Below are 19,031 nucleotides of genomic sequence, written 5' to 3'. Positions count from 1 at the left end.
TTACACCTGCATAAACCTCCTCAGCTGGGCCGCCATCAGGGGGGTACGTGGCATGGAAATACCGCACCCAGGCGTCACCAACCCCAGGCTCGCCCTAGCTCTCAAAAGGTGCGCTTATGGGAGGATCACAAAGTGGGTGGAGCATGGGCGGAGCAATGGGATGGACATTGGGCATGATTAATAAAGGGGCAGGCTTTTAATCAGTACTGGGCCCCGAGATTTCTGATGGCGGCCCCCGATTAACAATATCACTAGGGTGCTGACCCAAGCAGTAACAGTGGAAGATTCCAGCCCTGAAAAATGTCTATTTTTACAGCGGATAGACCTGCTTAAAAAAAAAAATACCTGAAAGACAACCCTAATACGTCATTACACAGATGAATGCAAGTGCCAAAACAAGCATGTGGTGGCTGTTCTTGTTCATACAGGTTTCCGTATTATGTTGTGAATACTTGTTATATAACTGACATAGAGCCGCATGCCTTGAAGATCGCAGTACAGCAGGCCCTGCCAGCTTACTCTTCTGGGGCAACTAAGAAGAGTTCTAGAAGGTCCTCAGGAGAGAGTTTATAAGAAGCCGCCCTTAACACATTAATTTCATTTTACTTTCCTATAGAATCCAGCCAAGACCCTTAAGTGTTGATCTCCTCTGCTACAAATATTCTCAAAAAGAGTTTTTTTGTTTCCATGGTTTCCACATGTGCCAATGTGTTTTCCATGGACGCCCATGTCTTCACTTATAAAACAAATGACCGATCCTTGAAGTGGACACAGAGTGTAAACCAGGGTAATAAGTCAAAAGTTTGAATGGAGAATTCCAATAAACTTTGAAATCAGTGAAACTTTAGCCTTTAAGGCAACAGTCGGAGATGGGTCTACCAATGATCCCATAAATGAAAAATGGATAATCTAAGAGGAAAAGCTTTCCTTTAAATGCAGGTGACTGCCGATTTAATGAACAACATTTATAAAAGCTATACAGAAACCTTCACTGCTTAGAAATCAGCATAACTCCATGCAGGGACTTGGGCGATGTCTTCTTCTGAAGGTTAAATTGTAAAACTCAAAGGAATCTTGGGTAGGTATGAAAACACCTAGAGCAATCACATGCAATAGATGGGAGCAATGGGGGCCTGATCCACCAGCTAGAATAGGAGAATAACATATTCATTGCTCAGGTCAGGGGCGACGACGATGAGATGAAAAGTGCGGCTGATGGCTGCATATGCACAGCAACATGTAACACGTTACTTTTAGACTCGTGTAGTGTGTGGCGGGGCATATCCGGCCGCTGGGTGTACACTGCGGTGCCTGATACATGCCCGGTGTGCCGGATGGCCAGTCCGTGACAAGCGGCTTCCATGTGCACAGCTTGCTGCTCAGACCGATGCACATATGTATGATCTCTTGCATGTGTTTTGATAAAACCTGCCACACGTGAGAGGTGACTTTCCACAGCCATGTTTCACTAGGGGTACCCAACCCCTGGCACACATAAAATGTATAATGCAAATCACAGAACAGGGCTGCTTCCAACAGTTCCTTATGAGGTGGTGAGTCTTTTACACACCCCTATTTACCTATGATGTCTCACGAGTTTTTTCAAGTGCCATTGAACCTGAAGAACCAGTTTTGTCGTATTCAGATTGATTTTACATAATGGAATTTTAATTAATCAAGGGCTATTCAGTTGAAGGAAATGCCTTTGCTTTGGGTGCAGTAAGTGCTTTCTCCTTACCACTGGAATGGGATTATATATCTTTATCATCCTTGACTGCGTGGCTTCTAGCTGTGTTTATAAGAGGTTTGTGGCCTTCCATATTGGCAAATATTGCTGTAAGATCTCGGTGATATTTTTGAGGCACCTAGAGAGGGCTGGGTGGCCACTATATGGATGTGGGCGCTTCCATATCATTTCGGGGGCGGCTCTAAATATTTGCCACGCCCACTTTGACACTTGTGGCACCTAAAGCCACCAAAATTCAACCTTGATAATATATAGTGTCAAACTAGTTACATAGGCAATACTTCATTTCGCTAAAGAGGGACATTTTTGTCTTAGAGGGTGTGGTTGGAGGATGATAGGGGCGGGGCTTTGTTGTGACCAATTGATAAATAATTATGGAACTGAAGCAACATTTAATTATGGTATTCTATTTACAATTCAATTCACAAACACGGTTTATGTTTCTATACATATTAACGTCGTATTTTAGGGCCGTAGAACCCTGTGATCCACTAATACCCAGCAAACATTCTGAGCTCCTACAAAAGAGGGGGAGGAAAAAGGAACACAAGGATTTGGGTACTTAAGAGAGACTGTCTCTCCTAAACAGGGACAGTTGGGGGACATGTGTTTTTTTTATTCCACCTGAATCAAAGATTTCTGTTTGGGCATCTTAGCTTTGCCTCTTGCAGGGATCAAATAGATATTCCAGATGCATTAACCCACGACTCGCATACGTGATCCAGTGGTTATAATTAATAGTTACATATACTAGCGCATTCCCAATGAGATTAGAGTAGAGTATGACAATTTATCACACTGCAATCTGTGGTTTTAGAAAGTTACATCAGAATTCATCAAAAAGCAAATATTGAAAATGCCATCAGAGATGGATGACCCGATTACCGTGACTGATTATGGTATAAATCACATAGTATGAAGCCGCTTTGCGCGTTTGACTGAACTGAATTTGCTTAATGAAGGTGAGGGTTGTTTAAAGGTGCTGTTCCACTTGAATAAAATATTAATGGCACTCTCTAACGTGCACGCTTAACAGATCTATCATCATGTTATCATTAAAGTAACACATACTTTTAAGAAGGGTTTTCTGTTTCTATAGCAACAACCTATTGGTGGCTGCTGTGGCCGGACTCTAAGGCCGATGGCCGCCAATGGTGTAATGGTAGCTGACAGTGCTTTTATGTTCATCCAGCGTGCAGATCAGAATGCGGAGCAATGTTGGCAGGTGGCCTTCTGAGCCTGGTGGTTACTTTTGTATCACATGACAGCTAGTAGCCCGGTGACTATTTTACACGGTTAAAGAATGATTTCTGGGAAAGGGTTAGGCATTCAGACATACTAGGAATGATGCTTCAAATGCTGCGTTTAGTCAGAAAAGTAGACGGAACAGCATCTTTAATTGGTTGTTAAGTTGATCATTCCCAAATGTCCCTCTTTTTGCTGGATATGAGGGTATCACAGGGTCCTACAGCCCTAAAAGTCACAATAATGTATATAAAAACAGCAGAAAATATGTTTATAAATTATAATGTATAAATGTAACACATTATGCTGCTTAAAACATGTCACAATGGCACCTCAATTTGCCTTTATTAAAGCCCTACCCCCTGCGTTCCTCTTTAAAATATTGGGAAGTTATATTTGTAATTCCTACAAAACCTGATAATATAAATATGAAACAATTCCGAATTTTTTTATTTTTTTATTTTTTTTTTATTTTGAAATGACGTTTTCCATGATTTTGTGGAATACAGAGCTTGTCAATTCATCCCGTGTTAGAAAGGGTGGTTGGGGATTAAGGGTTGGGAAGCGTTCAGAGGTTAAAGAGGTAGTATCGGGAAATCCAGCAAAGGAAATGATTTCATGCAAACATTCGGGGATATTACAGACTTCTGCTGCCGTGAAACGTTCGTTAGATATGGCTCAGATTCCACCAGCAAGCTACAAAAACAGAAAAAAAATTATATATATATATATATATAGTCACATCAGCAGTTTAATGACATGGTACAATAATTATTGGACTGTTATACAGAGGTTATACAGAGGTCTAATGTGGGCTTTATTCAGAAGTTCATCATTCTTATTTTATATATTCTATAAGTGCACTTTATTGATTAATATATAATATTTGATACTTTAATAAAAAATATGTTCCCATTCTTGGGCAGACTCAATGAAAGCCCAATGGAACTGGACTCTTCTTGTTGTCTCACCTGGAAACAGCATCGTCCTGGTCTGTTCTGGACTCTCCAGATAATCGATAATCACTCTTTGGAAGGTTTTGCTCTGGACAGATTGTAGATGGCTTAGAAAAAGAAATAAAGGTGTGTTTCTGTTATGTAACAAAGGTAAAGCATTGCAAAGGCAATACTTCTCCAGGCTAGCTGAAGACCACTTAATGATAGCATACGTTCTGCAGACCCTAAATGTAGAAATTTAAATTCTTCCACACATTCCAAAACATAGAAAGCTTTTGGACTCCAAGCCCTCCTAATCATTATGGACGTATGGACCAAACTTGGTTATAACCCCATTATACATGCAAGCCATGCAGAACGTGTTGTACGTTAACTTTTTAAAATCATGCTTAAACTTAGGTGTGTCAGTCTGTGGACTCGTGACTAAGCTGTGTAGCAATCAGGGGAGGGATGGCCGTTTTCTGCCTGGGGGCAAGTCCAGCCATATGACCCGCTAATAAACCTGCAGAACCAGAGAACGTGCTCAGGACGCACAGGTCCTGTCCAAAACACGATAACAGAAAGTCTTTGTTACTCTAGACAGTTTGGTTACTATATGTGGAGCTGCAAGTGAAACACAAGAAGTTTCAGTTAGTGGCCCAAAACATGAAATCGGAGCACCTTGGGGGGCAATTACTTCCTTCCTCTGGTAGCAGACCTTTGGTTTCTGTAAGTCTAATTGCTATGTAATGTGCTACTTGTTTACATCCCCTTTACCTATTGTACAATGCTGGGGAATATGACGGAAAGTGGTTGGGGCAGAGGCTGATGCCCTGGCATGATAAGGGCAAGGTGATGTGTGTGTGGGGGGTAATACCTTGGCAGGTCTCATGCACTACTTGCTACCGTATGTGATATATATACGTGCTGCCGTATATAAGAGTAGTGCTATATAAGCCAATCAACGATAACAAAGTTGTACATGTTATGTATCAAACGGCCAGCTTTTTCACATAGAGTTGTTATAGCTGAAAAGCCACCAGATGGCAGCAAATGCTTTCCCCTATAAAACTATCACCTGTGTGTGAAAGACGAACTAAACGGCATTCCCCTTGCTGAATGAGCAGCCCACGCTCGCAACACTTCAACAACAAGTACACATGTGACAACTATTAGGATGTTTGATATTGGAAAGACCTATATCTTCCCAAACCCAAACCAGTCAAACTGGTGTGTGAGTCAGGGCCATGACTCATTGGTAGCTATCTGGTTCATGGAGTCCTATCCCATTAGTGGTGTGGAAGCTACTTTGTGTTCACGTTACTTTCTCAGAGACTCTAATGGCGGCCAACAGTTGGATATGCCCGGCCGCGCGCTAAATAGGCATAAAAAAGTAGCTTATGGCCATTTATATCCATCGGCCACCTTGTGATTGGTTGCCAACCTGGAAAGAAGCCAAGGCCCTTTACTTTCTGTTCTGCAGCATGCTGGCGATGCAATATGGTACCCCTGGTTCAAGCATTAACCAGGCCACAAGCGGACAACGGCATTGAATGCATGCGGAAACGTGCTGAAAACACAAAACAATGAAGCAAACTTCCTTCGCTGCTCCCTGAAACATAGCCATGCCTGGTTCTGTACTGCGTGTCCTCTTTGCTTATTAACATTATACAGCATTTTATCCTCTGGCCTTGAGCTCTTTGTCTGAGGATATTATATTACATTTGGCAACCACAAGCAACACTGACTGCATTATGGCCGTTCCATTATAGCTTTTCATTAGACAGTCCTTCTGAGACATCAGAACCCGGACATTCAAGGTCATTGTTCAGCTGTTTGGAAGTACGTTAAGATTAAGCGGTGAGAGAAATGGTTATCGCTGTATCGATATCAAACGCCAGACATTTATTGTCTTGGAGAATGTCATTTGCCAAGTCAACCATAATTCTAATCCCACTTTGTCGCTTCTCACCTCCTTCCCTGTTTTACCCATTAAGCCCCATGGAATTATTAACAGGGATTTGAAGTTTGGGGAAGGACCCCTGATCATCCATTCAGCTGTTTCAAGTTATGTCAATATTTGGTCCGGGAGTTTAAATGCTGACCTGTTCCACGACTCCTGGTCTTCCCATATCTCGTAGAGGACAAAGCTTGACTCGGGTCTAAGTCTCTGAGCAGAAATGCTAAATTCCAGTAAAAACAAGACATGAAAGGCTGTCAAAACAGTTTAAACAAAACCATACCATTTGTACAAACTATTCTACATTATTGATTCAAATCCAGATTAAAACTAGTAATAATCTACTGATAAAACACGGAACCGGCACTGAATATAAATGTTACGGTACGTTCTCATTAAACGCCACAGCTCCGGTGCGGTGAAACATTTTACCAAATCAAAGTGAGTTTGCGTCACGTGTTATTACAAATATATCTGTATTTCTACAGAGCCTTCAATGGTTCCTCTTGATATGGCTCAATGGCCCCATAGCTTCCTCAGACATGACTGTACCATTTACTAAATATACACTTCTATAATTGACGGCAGAAATGTACATGATTGATGGCTTTCTTTAATATTTCAAAGGGCTGGATACTAAAAATACCTAAAATGCTTCAAAATAATTACCATTTCTAATTAAATTTATATTTGTATCAATAGTTAAATTAGCTGTTTTACGAATCTCTATTTCAAAGGTTTCCTTACATTAATGTCTGTTCTATTTATGGAAAAATTAAAGCATGATCATGAAAATTCGATTCCAAAAAACCAAAATATATATTTTTTAAAAAAATAGATCCACGATTACAGATAAGTAGTCAAATGTGGTTATTCCGGTCCTTTAAAACATGATTACGTTGATTTATGCAAATGCTTATCTTCAGCTCACATGTAGCCGAAGATTTCATCCATTTTTAGATTAATGAAGAAAAAAAGAGCAAATTGAGTGTTCCCAAATCCAATAATTTAAGTACGTTTTTGAAGACCATGCAGCGCGTCATTCATTCCTTTATATTTAGCTGAGTTCTTGGCAGATCCAGAGAACAGAGCTTCTTGCATATTATATCTATATATACATTTCTATATAGGTTTCTTTCAAACTGGATGTCGCTGGAAGGTTCAGAGTGAAGGGGATTTTTAACGAGACGGTACCTGCAAAGGTGACATATCAACGGCATGTTGAATTCTATTTAATGGGAATATATATAGTCTGCTAGAGATATGACTAATATATCAATCTCAACATCTTTCACAAGTTGGTGACCCCATCCGAAAAACCACAAGAGGCTTAAGATCCTTAAAGACAAATCATTGGAAGGATTTTTTTATTATTATTATTATTATTTGAAGGACTTTCCTTTACCCTCTGAGATAATTTTAAAAATTGCGCCGGCTGTTATTTGGTTTATCTTCCTCTGGATCAACAAGTTTGCATACTTGGGAAATTTGGTCTTTTTCTCACACTCATTAATTCTGATTAAATTAACTCTTACCTAATCGTTCTACACTTCCGCAGGAAATCCCTTTTAAGGATTTAGAGCTTACTTTACTTACTTTACGTTTTGTTTCTAAGACCAAAATGCATACTTTCGAAACATGCAGGAGCAGGATCCTTCTATTAACCCCTTAAGGACAATGGGGGCGGTCCCAAAACCCATTGAAAACAATGCATGTACGGGCTTTGTCATTAAGGGGTTAATATTCTCTTTTTTTTAACCCAGAATTGTATTGATTTCTCAGATATGCCAGCTTAAAGCAAGCATAAATGTATACAAGTTGTACCATGATAAATGGTCAAACTATGTCGGTGCATCATTAGTATGACCTTGTTCAAATATATCAGATGCCTTAATCATACCTCAACAGGAAGAATGATGTGGATACAACCAAAAATACTTTTGTTTCCTTTTTTCTTCTTTTCCTTAATATGTTTCTCTACCTTTTGTGTTACAAAAAAAATAACAAGTGATCTCTAGACCCATCTCCTTTCTCAAACACCTACTATGGGAATATCTATTAATATTCTAACCCAAAAATAGGGATAGCAGCACCCAATATGGATACCAACTCAATGAAACATAGAACTTGGAAGCAGAACCATTTGACCCATCCAGTCTGTCCATTTTTTTTCCGGTAGTAAAGACCTCAGTTTAGAGTATGGCCTCTTGTCCAAGAATTATATTATATCACTATTAATACGCAGAGGAGGATGAATGTGGTTCTGGCAATTGCTTTCGGAGTAAGGTTCCTCCTAGGCAGTATTTGTAGCATTAGGTATGTTTGCAATGATTCATTTATTTATGATTTTATACTCTTTTATTTTGACTTCATCGCTGATGAGGTTTTCCTTAAATGATAGACTAAATGGGCTACACAGAGGAATATCTTCACTCCTAGAGTAGTAATACAGTAATTAAGTAAGTAATAACAAAATCCTGGACCGTTTCAGAGAGCTCACATATGTGCTTGTTAATTGGCATGGAGTATTGTGTTACTACAAACCTCGTACAAGCTGTTATGTATGATAATATAATTTTAGTATCATTTGCACTCATAAGAACATGCAAGGATCCAAGGGCATGACAGTTCCCAGATGTGTTTCAGGGGTTACACGTAAAGAGCTCCAGAATTCCAAGCTTTTCACTGGGTTGTGGCCATCTACCGTGACTTCATCCCCATCTGACCATATCTGACACTTCAAGCCATGAAGTAGGGCTAAACCATGCATTATGAAGGTCCAACCTAAATAAACATCTGCATGAAGCATAGCTAGTCCTGTATAATGCATTGTTAAATCAGGGACATGTCTGGGGTGACTTTACTGATTGAATCATGCATTATTCAGGGTCAGCTCACCCTTTCTTGCAGGAGAAGCCAGCGACGTAGAACCAGAACTAACTTGAAAAATCAAGATTTAGTAAACAAACTTGGTTTTTGTCGTATACAAATTGTCCCCGTAGTACATGGTATGACGAGTAGTTTTTAAACTTTAGCACAATATCTCATAGTATGACCAGTAGCTTCTCGCTGTCGTAACGAGGAAGAACGTCAGAGAAATCCAGGTTGCCGGCCCAGCAGTCATCCTATTGATAAATCCACTGTGATAATCCACTCCGCTGTTCAGCGACTTTGTAGAGGAGGTTTATGGATGGAGGGTCAGAGAGAATCAGAGTTAATTACTCACTGTAAGCAGCGGCTCTGGCTCGTGGTTAATTCCATGTAGCGCCTCAGAGACTGCTTGAACTGGTCCAGGTAATTTTCATTCACTGCCATCTGTCTCTGTGCCACCAGGATATTCTGTAGAAGAAGAGTAACAGATGCCAACAAGTCATCGAACCCAGCGGTGCTGAGCATGTCACTCTACAAAGCCTCAGTGTGAAATCCTTGGCACTAAATGCATTTTAACCAAGTAGCTGAAAAGTAAAGGTTCCATATATATATATATATATATATATATATATATAAATATATATATTTAAAAAGTACTTTTGGTGATGACTTGGGCATCGCTGTGCGTTTTATTTTTATTTTTTAAATTTTTTTTAATATATATATTTTTATATATATTTTTTTATATATATATGTTTTTTTTATATATATATATATATTATTTTTTTTTTGCATTAAATACAGTATAAAAGTTTTTATTTCAGTCTCTCAACTGCCGATCTTAGAGAATTGCTATTCCACGTCACGTTTTTTCAATACCCTTGAACCACTTCAATTTTCTGAGAATCAGTAAGTCGTTTCTGAGATCGCAGCGGCTCGTACAATTATATTTTCTTTGTTTTGAAAATTAGAAGGCTAGGAGGTTAATCGAAAAAAGAAAAAAAAAACTAGCAAAGACGGTCAGGAATTATACAAATATGCTTTCATCTCAAAAAAATCCTTTCAACTCATAAGAATAAGATCTTGCCCTGTACCAATGTAAGTTTTAAAAGAGATTACAATGATGCATGTACAGTTTCAACAAACACATTGTAGTGGAGAACGTTGTTAGATCAATCCCTGATTACTCCAGATCCTGCGGCGCATGCTGAATTAACGATAACAATAATCCCTTTGCAACCGACTGTTCTAATCGATAACTTGCGATAAAATAAAAAATAAGTTGCTCTATTGCTGCTAAAAGCACAAAAATGGCTAGAAACCCAAAAGCTGCAATCCAAAGCCATACATGATGTGGGCTATCTAGTGCCTTCTACTTCTCAGGACATTTAAAGTCGAAGTTCTGGGCTCCTCCGATGAAGTCAGTGTTTGTGAAACAAGGTTTTGCGTGTGAAAGGAGTTTATTTACTGCTTCCACTTGGCATATTTTATAACAGCAATTGGAAATAATATATAATTTTATTCCTGTGCTTATCTTGGTTTTCGGCTGGGCAACACTAAGCTTTTTTCATTTCTATAATCAATAATGCCTACTTCCCTTTTTTGATCCAATTTTGCCTTCCATTTTGTATTTTAGCTTAATTTATAAAGAGCTATTCTAGTGCAAAGATAAGTGGCCTTATCACCCTGGCAACCAATAGAACAGTCAGCAGCATTATTCTTCTGGTTGCTATGGCAATAAGAGAATCTGTCACGCTTTGCATCAAAATTACTCAATATAAATAACCTCTCAGAATATATTCGCCACAATATCACCTTTTTAACCATTTCTAAATAAGTGTATACTTGGGGCATTAGGGGTTGCTTTATTTTTTGTAATTGCTGGATTTCATTTCCTTTACCCCCTGGCTTTAGGTGGGATTTAGAAACACGGCATAGGAGTTTGATTATGACCTAAATTTCTTCTCTTTCATGCCGCCGTAGATTTATCAATCTCTTCCTCAATTCTCCAAAACAAAAGGCGACAGATCACTGGAGTGAGGTTTTGGCCCCTGTTTTAAATATCGACACCTTCGACGTGCGAAGGTGTGATGCGTGCAGAAAACCAACATATGGAGGTCTGTTGGGCTGCGGGGAAAGACACTAATTGGCTTCAATTGTAAATGTGATGCTGCTGAATTTAAAGAATATCATGGTGAAAGACAAAGCAAATTCCATAAAGATGATACCTTTATTGGCTAACTGACATATAATGGATTGCAAGCTTTCAAGACTATCTGGGTCTCTTCTTATATTATACATCTTACATTATGCATGATGTATAATAATGCCTGAAGAAGAGACCTAGGTAGGCTTGAAAGCTTGCAATCCATTATGTCAGTTAGCCAATAAAGGTATCATCTTTACCAAATGTGGTTTCTGTCTTTCTATGGCATAACATAACGAATGCCTTACCATTTATTAGCTTTATATACATTTAATGCAGATGATCACAATGCCTACAAAAAGGTCTACGTCATATGCATAGTTCTCCCTATGTAAGCTCTTTTGACCAGGGCTCTCCTCGCCTTTTGTTTCTGTAAATCTAAATGGTCCTGTTTACCCGTTCTACAGCGCTGCAGAATAGGATGGCGCCATATCAATTAATATATAATAATAATAATCCATGTAGGCCATAGCAAGTACTAAATACTGTACAGGCTTACTTTCTCTGCAACATCAAGATCCACCTCTTCTTTCAGTGGTTCCAGACGAGGACTCTGCAAGTAATTTCAAAAATATATTTAGGTATACATAATTAAATCTATATCGCCTCCTACTGCTCCATATATCGGTCTCTTATATCTGTTTTTATTGCTATAGAATAACATTTCCTAGAAGTTGTATCTGTCCCAATAACACCTCTCAGCGCTTCACTCTGCAATCCCTATAGTTCTTCATATAACCTCTCCCTGAAACTCCTCATATTGTTCCATGTAATCCCCTATTACTCCTCCTATGGTTCCTTCTAACGCCCCCTATAACCACTCCTATTTCCTAGGGTGGTAACACCCATGGGGCAAGAAGAGCAGCAGCCCCAGGCACAGCAAGGTGACAGGGGTACACTTGAGCTGCCCAGCAGCAATGCCCCTATGCCCCTTCTTCTTTCCTCCACATCCAGCAGTGAATGTGATGTCAGCGTAGGGCAAAACCGACAACCCTGCCCTACTTACCTCCTCCCATTGCTCTATATAACACCTCCTTATAACTCCTCCCTTTGCGCAATATAAAGTATCCTTATAACTCCTCCCATTGCTCTATGTAACCCCTCCTTATAACTCCTCCCTTTGCTCAATATATCCCCTCCTTATAACTCCCCCTTGCTCTATGTAACCTCTCCTTATAACTCCTCCCATTGCTGTATATAACCCCTCCTTATAACTCCTCCTATTAAAACTCCTCCTATAGCTCCCCTCACTATAACCCCTACTGCTTCATATACCCCTTCCTATTGCTCCGTGTGACCCTTCCCAATAACTCCCCCTGTCGCTCCATACAGCCCCTCGCTATTGTCCCCATTCTACATATTAGCTGTTAATGCATTTTATTAATGCTTTTTGGCGTATCACTCCCTGCACTAGATATTATTTTGCCGTTGCATCCCATGCATTTATTTATTTCATAGGATTGGCACGTTATTGTTTATGTAACCTATTTATACTGACTTACTTTGGTTCTGAACTCAAAAAAAAACTTTAAACTAGGTGACAAAGTGAAGAAGTAACAAGCTGTGTGATAAATCTGTCATTCTGCTATTTTATAGAAATGTGAATTTTGCAATATTTTGACCATATGTTTACACAGATGTATAAATATTATGTTTATAAGTAATATAAATTAACATGGATCGGCTTCTTCGAGAAGCCACCTATGAGAAGACCAGCTGCTACAGACTACAATTCCCATGATGCTCCGGTGCACCGATGGGCTAGCTGAGCATCATGGGAGCACCAGCCGGACAATCAGTGATTGCTAGGACTGGTATGGTCTGTAATAGATTGTAATACGGCGTTGGCCGTATGAAGACAGTCCTCTGTTTACTCCTCACTTGAATACACATGAATGGGTTTTAATTTCTGGCATACAACAAAAAAAGTTATTTCTGAACACGGGGCAAACCTGGGAATGTGGCCAGTAGAATACCTAATACACAGTAAAACAGAAAACACAATCAGCCCGCTTCTTCTTAGCGCCAGCTCCATTGTATAAATTGCCATTCCCTTACGCAGTCAGCGGTGTAGCAGAAAAACCGGCCCCCCCGTAGGATATATTCCAGGGCCCCCACTCTCTATGTCTGATGGTGTCTCAGAACACACTGCTTTGCATTGTGAAAACAATAACGCTCTCATGTGTTACGTTATGGAACAAAGCACAGAAGAGCTAACGTACGACGAAAATAAGGCCGATAACCCCCTAATGTCTGCTTGCCTGCTGATCAAATTACAGAAGGTGTCATTAGGGCCGGTTTCAAAGGCCACGCTTGTGCAGTAAGAATGTTTGGAGGTCCCCTAAGACCTGGCCAACATCATACTCGCATTTATTTCAGTTTGTGATACTTTTAGTGGGCCGTTACATTCGGAAAATAATATAAGAAGTCAGGAAAGCTCTCAAAACCATGGTTTCTCCTTCAGACGGAAACCGAACTATTAGGAACAGTAACGTTTACGGGAATATGTCATGTTATAGAACACATAGCATATATATATATATATATATATATAGCCCAGCACTATGCACATGGCCATTTCAGCAGCAACCCTAAATCTGTATTTAAATGCTTGTTGGGGTGTACCTCAAATTTTTTTATTTTTGCAAATGTCATGTTATGGGGAAACATGATAATTCCGTAAATCGGTGAATATTTTCTACGTAGACCCTTAATATAGGAGTAACTACAAAAAAACCCAAATAGACTATGAAAGGGTGGGCTATAGTCAAGTAACTGAGAAGATCGGTCAGGCTATGCTCACCGTGTACTCCAGCTTGTCAATGAGCTGTTGCAGGCGGTTGATCTGCGCAGACCACTGGCTATCACAATCTACAGGCAGACCTACGACAGACGAAGACATGTTTATGGACGGTTATAAGACCGGCCACCGTGTGGGGAGAGCAGATAAAGTTACCTGTGGTGAGGATTCCAGAATAAGGATCCGTTGGAGAAAGACAGAGAGATTTCTGATTCCTGCGGTTGCACCTACGGCCAACCCGCTGGGGCTCTGCCTTCCTTACACCCTGTCTTAATAGGTGAGAAAGAGAAAGAATTAGGCAAAGCGCATTTGTGGCTGGTATACAGGAAACTGGCTGCATCACCTGGTCTCAAATTAATTATCTTCTAGAGCAATCTCTGACCCTTTCCCCTTGATTGGCTAGTAGTTTGATTCAAATTAGATTGGGGATGGATAGGCTGTTCCGTACACAACAAGGCTTCAAAGTGAGTCATCCAAGGGTAATAGTTTTTGGTGACCCTAGGTCAAGAATAAATTCTGCCTATAACTGTATCACCTGTGCCATCAGTCCTCATAACTGGAAAGATATTAGAGAAAGTGTGAGTGGCTGCTGTCCCATCTATGGAAATATCTCTGACCTACCTTTCTTGGCCATCTTGACCCTCAATTGTTTCCAAAGCAGATTCTAGAGAGTTTTGGAGGGAATGGAGCTGGTTCATTGTCTCCCGAATGAGGAACCGTGTCACAAACTGTTCTATCTGGGAAGAATTCTCATAATCCTAAAGGGGAGGTAACGGACGTTACATCGATAGCAAGAAATTATGTAAAATATATTAAAGAAGAACACAAAACAGTAGAACTTTCACGTTAATATAGCCTGCTGCTGCAACAAGCAAATTGCCTTCCTTCTACCAGTTAGCTTCTGAGTTCCTTGCCTCAAGCTACTGTCTTCTTCACCAACTTTTTAAACCTATGGCTTGAACCTGGCTTCCTATACAGAAGAAACGTGGCAACCAAGAGGAATCTGCAGTAGGTCACGTGAGACGTGATGACTCATTAGATTGGCTGTCTGTTGCACAATACGGAAGTTATTTTAGAGACGCTTTGCACAAGTTGACAGTAGGAATTCAGGTGTACAATGTAAGGAATTAAAGGGAAGAAGACTCAACATGACCTCAACCCATGTTCAGTATATATTTATTTGACGAGCGATACCAGATTGCTCCTAAAATAAACACAGCCAGGATATGAATAAAAGAGATAAATATAACCGGGAGGTGCATTTCTACTATTTGTGAACATATTGCATACCCTGGCAATAAGAATTCTGCCTGGAGTTGTGCAAATTCTCCTTTCCTCAAGTCCACGTGTGCACCTGAGCACATGGATCATGGGAGCCATGCATAGATGCAGTCACTGGTTTAATATTAATATAGCTGTTGCCAATGGTAATCTTTATGCCAGGTTTGAAAGATTCCATGGAATCAGTTTTTGCTGCTTGAAGCATGCGCTCAAGGGGCCCTTATTTACAGACATCCCATCATTTCAGGCTCCACCGGCCACTGTGCCCCCCCAGCCACCAAACGTTTATGATGGTCCTCCAGGCCCCTGGTACTTGTGCCCTAGTCCTCCTCTGTAGTAGACAGGCTCTAGAGAACCCAGGAGAGCGAGAGACACAGCGCACATCCTGATTGGTCTCTCTTGTGCTAACTAACCTATTCGTTTTTTCAATAGGCGGGGTTTACACAGTAAAGCCTGCCTACAGAGAAAACTGATGGGTTAGTTGGCACAAAGAGAGACCAATCAGGACACGCCACAGAGGAGGGCCACCCGGGCACACCCAAGCACAGATTTATTTTGAGAGCGAGCACAAGACAGAGTTCAATGGTCATAACTGAACTCTCTCTCACGCTCACTCTATTTTCGAGAGCCCGTTACAGTTTACAGACGTCAGGGAGACACTATTAAAAAGGCGGGAGTCTCATGGAATATCCGAGAGAGTTGGGATGTCTGCATTTAGGCCACTCTGAGCTGGTGGTAAATATAGCAAAGATGCCCATTGACCATCAGGAGATGTGTTCGGCCAAAGGAGCTGGGAACAGGAAAGAGGGCAAATGCATGGCGAGGATTCGGACTCACCATGCATTATAAAGGGCCAGCTCAAACGAACTTCTCCTGCATGAAAGGTGGAGTGGGTCCTGCATAATTCACAGTAATATTAGCACATGGAAACTTTCAGCTTTCCTGCAAACCTCAGAAGAGCAGCCCAAAGCCATGTGACTATTTTATTAAATAATTCCTGTATGCAAACATTATGTAAAAAAACACAAGAGCTGTCCATTGGACAATTGTTCCATGTCTCTGGGCCAAAGATAATTAAATCTTTGTTCTACAGAACATTTTGACAATTTTTAAGTAGATTCTATACTATGTATAAGTAGATTCTGACAGTACTCAGGTTTCCTTCTGCTTTAAATCAAGATTCCATAGGTACATGAATACAAAACAACCCTGGCTTATGTTCAGGTAAATAGGGCGCCTAGGTTTTCAAAAGCCACCTGTCCCACTTAACCATTAAAACCATTAAAGAGTAGAGTTGGAACAGCCACGCTTAAATGATTGCGGCATTATGTCAACCTGCAAGTTCCACATCCCAACTTAACAAACACTAGTCAAATCAAAAGAGAATTCACTGCTGTCAATAGAAAATACCTGAGTCTGTCCAAACCCGCAGACTGTTTATCACTGTGGGGAGATAGGCTTTGTTCCGCAGACATAAAGGGAAATGCTATTTTTGTAACAGTTATAGTAATTTTCCATGCTGCTACATGCTAATGGTGTCAGAAATGCCCCACGGTAGGATGAAATGCTATGTATTTAAAAGGGGGCTTTTTAAGTGTTTCCTGATAATGTGCCCTGAATAAGTATATTTTATAAAGATCTGAATCAAGACAAAACAGTTGGCTCAATATGTTTCTAGATTTATAAAAGATCTATCGCTTCAGCGAGCTTAAACAGAATGACCCTTGGCATGTATACAGAGGCTGTATAACCCTCATACTCCATGAGGCCTATTTGCTAAGTGATTAGTTAAGTGAAGTGTTAAAGCCACTAAACAGACTTGATCTTGGTTACATGTCCCTTGCATACGTGTTGTGAGTAAATGCAACCTTAAATTTTGTGCTTCATATGAGGACATGTGAGTTGAATGAGAACTTGCATGTCCTCGCATGCAACACGCAAAATTACCCTTTATGGTGTGTTAGGTGATGTAACTAATGAGTTCTAGGAATAGATTGTATGCAATATACTTTATAACAGAGCAAGCCTGTTTAAAAAAAATGAAATTCACATACAATATACATGGGTTTGCATGATCTCATGTTTAAAAGTTTCCCATTCATTAATCAGAAAGGGTTTCCAATCTCAATTTAAGAACTGGGGGTCTGAATTATATGGAACAAGTAAAAGATGCACTGCAAAAAAAAAAACTATTTCCTAGGGACATTAATAGCATAATAAACTAAAAACACAACCTCCCACGCTCTTTAAACTTCTCAAATATGCTGCCTCAGTTAATTCTCCTTGGTATTTAGCATACTTATAAATATATAAAGGCTTTTCATTCTACTGTGTGCCGTGAGCCATTGAGGGACTGTGAAATTTCATGAGATTCACTGCGGGCCATGCGATAATGTCCCTGAAGCACTAATACAAATCAGGAACAGTGGAAGTCCTGCAGAGACCACAACTGATACAGCTCTTCCAATGTTAAAACCTTCATTCATAATGAATGACCAGGCTGCATGAAGGATGAGATTGGGGTAGGCAGAGTGAGGCGAAGGATCATTTTTGTTTTATGCCACAGAGATGTAAAATGTCTTCCAAATGTTAGATTGTACGGTCAAAACCTGAAGTTCATGGACCAACATATTCTATGAGTGACCCAGATGTGAAAGCCAGGTTGTCATCCCACCATCATGGGATGCATCCATCCATGCATTTAGGATATTGAATTAGCATGTGTGTAGAAGGACAGAAGCACCTAAAAAGTAAAAATGTCCAACAAAGTGTTGATGTTGCTGATCAAAGTTTTGATTTTTGAACTGTTTAATACACTTGCTCTACTCATGAGCACCTTGACATCTCAGAGCTACGGAAGGAGGAGACCACATGAGAAATTCCATTTTATGAGGCCCAGTTCATTTTTGACCGATTCAGCTGGTAGTGGACAACAGTCACGTTGTGTCAACTACGGCAAATGTAATCTTTGTTACTTCTTTTTGTTATTTTAAGCTAGACAAATAGTGATATATAAAATTATAGCCCCATAATGGGGAAGTAGAAATGAGGAAGCAAGGTAAATTGCATGCTTATGAGGAAATTGGGCTTATGCCATGGACACGGCATATAGGTGTATATTCTGTGGTAATTAGGTAACACTATATTGGTTTCACAAATATATTAACATTTTACCAGGCAAAAAGTAACTAAATAACCAGCTGTGTGTAGTACAGCTAGTTGAAATGTATACTTAGATGGATATTTAAATGTCTTTAAACACTTAAATCCTACAAAGCTTTAATTAGAGGTTGTTTCCGGCAGCAAACAAACAAGGACATAGAATGCATGACATTCTTAGATTCCGCAACCTAATTGTATTTTGTGGTTCCTATGTTCCTTGTTCCTCTGTTCATAGCATGGAGATGCATGAGCAACAACATCTCATCAACAGAGAGCCTCAACATTGGTAGACTGAATACTATGCGTTAGAATGACCTCCTCTGTGTAGAGAGCTGTCAGTATTCTAAGCAATGGAAACAGTTTAAAGGGTGTATGTATAGTAGAATATTTAAATAAGAGGAGCTAAGGCTTACAGGGACAAATTTTGAATCCAAAAACTACTAGCAACCCAACGGCTTTCACCATATACCATCAATATAGCAGTAGATTGGTTCACATTTGTAGGAACAACGTTTCTGGATGGAGGCTCCTCTTGCACTAGCTGTCCTAGGGAATTACTCAGTATTTATGATTACGTGAAATTGAAGAACATGTTTAAGGGTTGCACCAGAGGATTTGAAGATCAAATGCATATATATATATATATATATTAAATGCAAAATGTCCACAGGACAAAAGGGGCCGTTCCCTAGGGCCCAATGGCGACTGTAAGCAGCTAAAGGTATGTGTTTAAATATAATCGTAAGTCTGAGTCATCGTGTTCCGTGTTGCTCTGCTCCTCCATCTGATTATCTCTGAGCAGCGAGAGCGATCAAACGGTAAAA

The 19,031-nt window shown here is 40.0% G+C and overlaps 1 protein-coding gene across 1 annotated transcript in view; it reads right to left on the bottom strand.

Annotated features, from left to right (window-relative positions):
* Nucleotides 1–3,436: 3,436 nt before the first annotated feature.
* The window catches only part of NECAB3 (N-terminal EF-hand calcium binding protein 3), a 31,896-nt gene continuing 16,301 nt past the window's right edge, over nucleotides 3,437–19,031 (bottom strand). The window contains exons 6-13 of the mRNA XM_053453985.1: nucleotides 14,386–14,522; nucleotides 13,921–14,033; nucleotides 13,768–13,847; nucleotides 11,464–11,517; nucleotides 9,114–9,226; nucleotides 6,033–6,110; nucleotides 3,964–4,055; nucleotides 3,437–3,688 (exon numbers count right to left, since the gene is read on the bottom strand). Coding sequence (XP_053309960.1) covers nucleotides 3,660–3,688; nucleotides 3,964–4,055; nucleotides 6,033–6,110; nucleotides 9,114–9,226; nucleotides 11,464–11,517; nucleotides 13,768–13,847; nucleotides 13,921–14,033; nucleotides 14,386–14,522 — 696 coding nt within the window. The 3' untranslated portion in view covers nucleotides 3,437–3,659. The remainder of the gene's footprint in view (nucleotides 3,689–3,963; nucleotides 4,056–6,032; nucleotides 6,111–9,113; nucleotides 9,227–11,463; nucleotides 11,518–13,767; nucleotides 13,848–13,920; nucleotides 14,034–14,385; nucleotides 14,523–19,031) is intronic.

Source organism: Spea bombifrons, chromosome 13 (genome assembly GCF_027358695.1).
Source record: "Spea bombifrons isolate aSpeBom1 chromosome 13, aSpeBom1.2.pri, whole genome shotgun sequence".
Lineage (NCBI taxonomy): Eukaryota > Metazoa > Chordata > Amphibia > Anura > Pelobatidae > Spea > Spea bombifrons.
The sequence above is the reverse complement of the archived record's forward strand: the minus strand, read 5'-3'. Positions and strand labels throughout refer to the sequence as shown.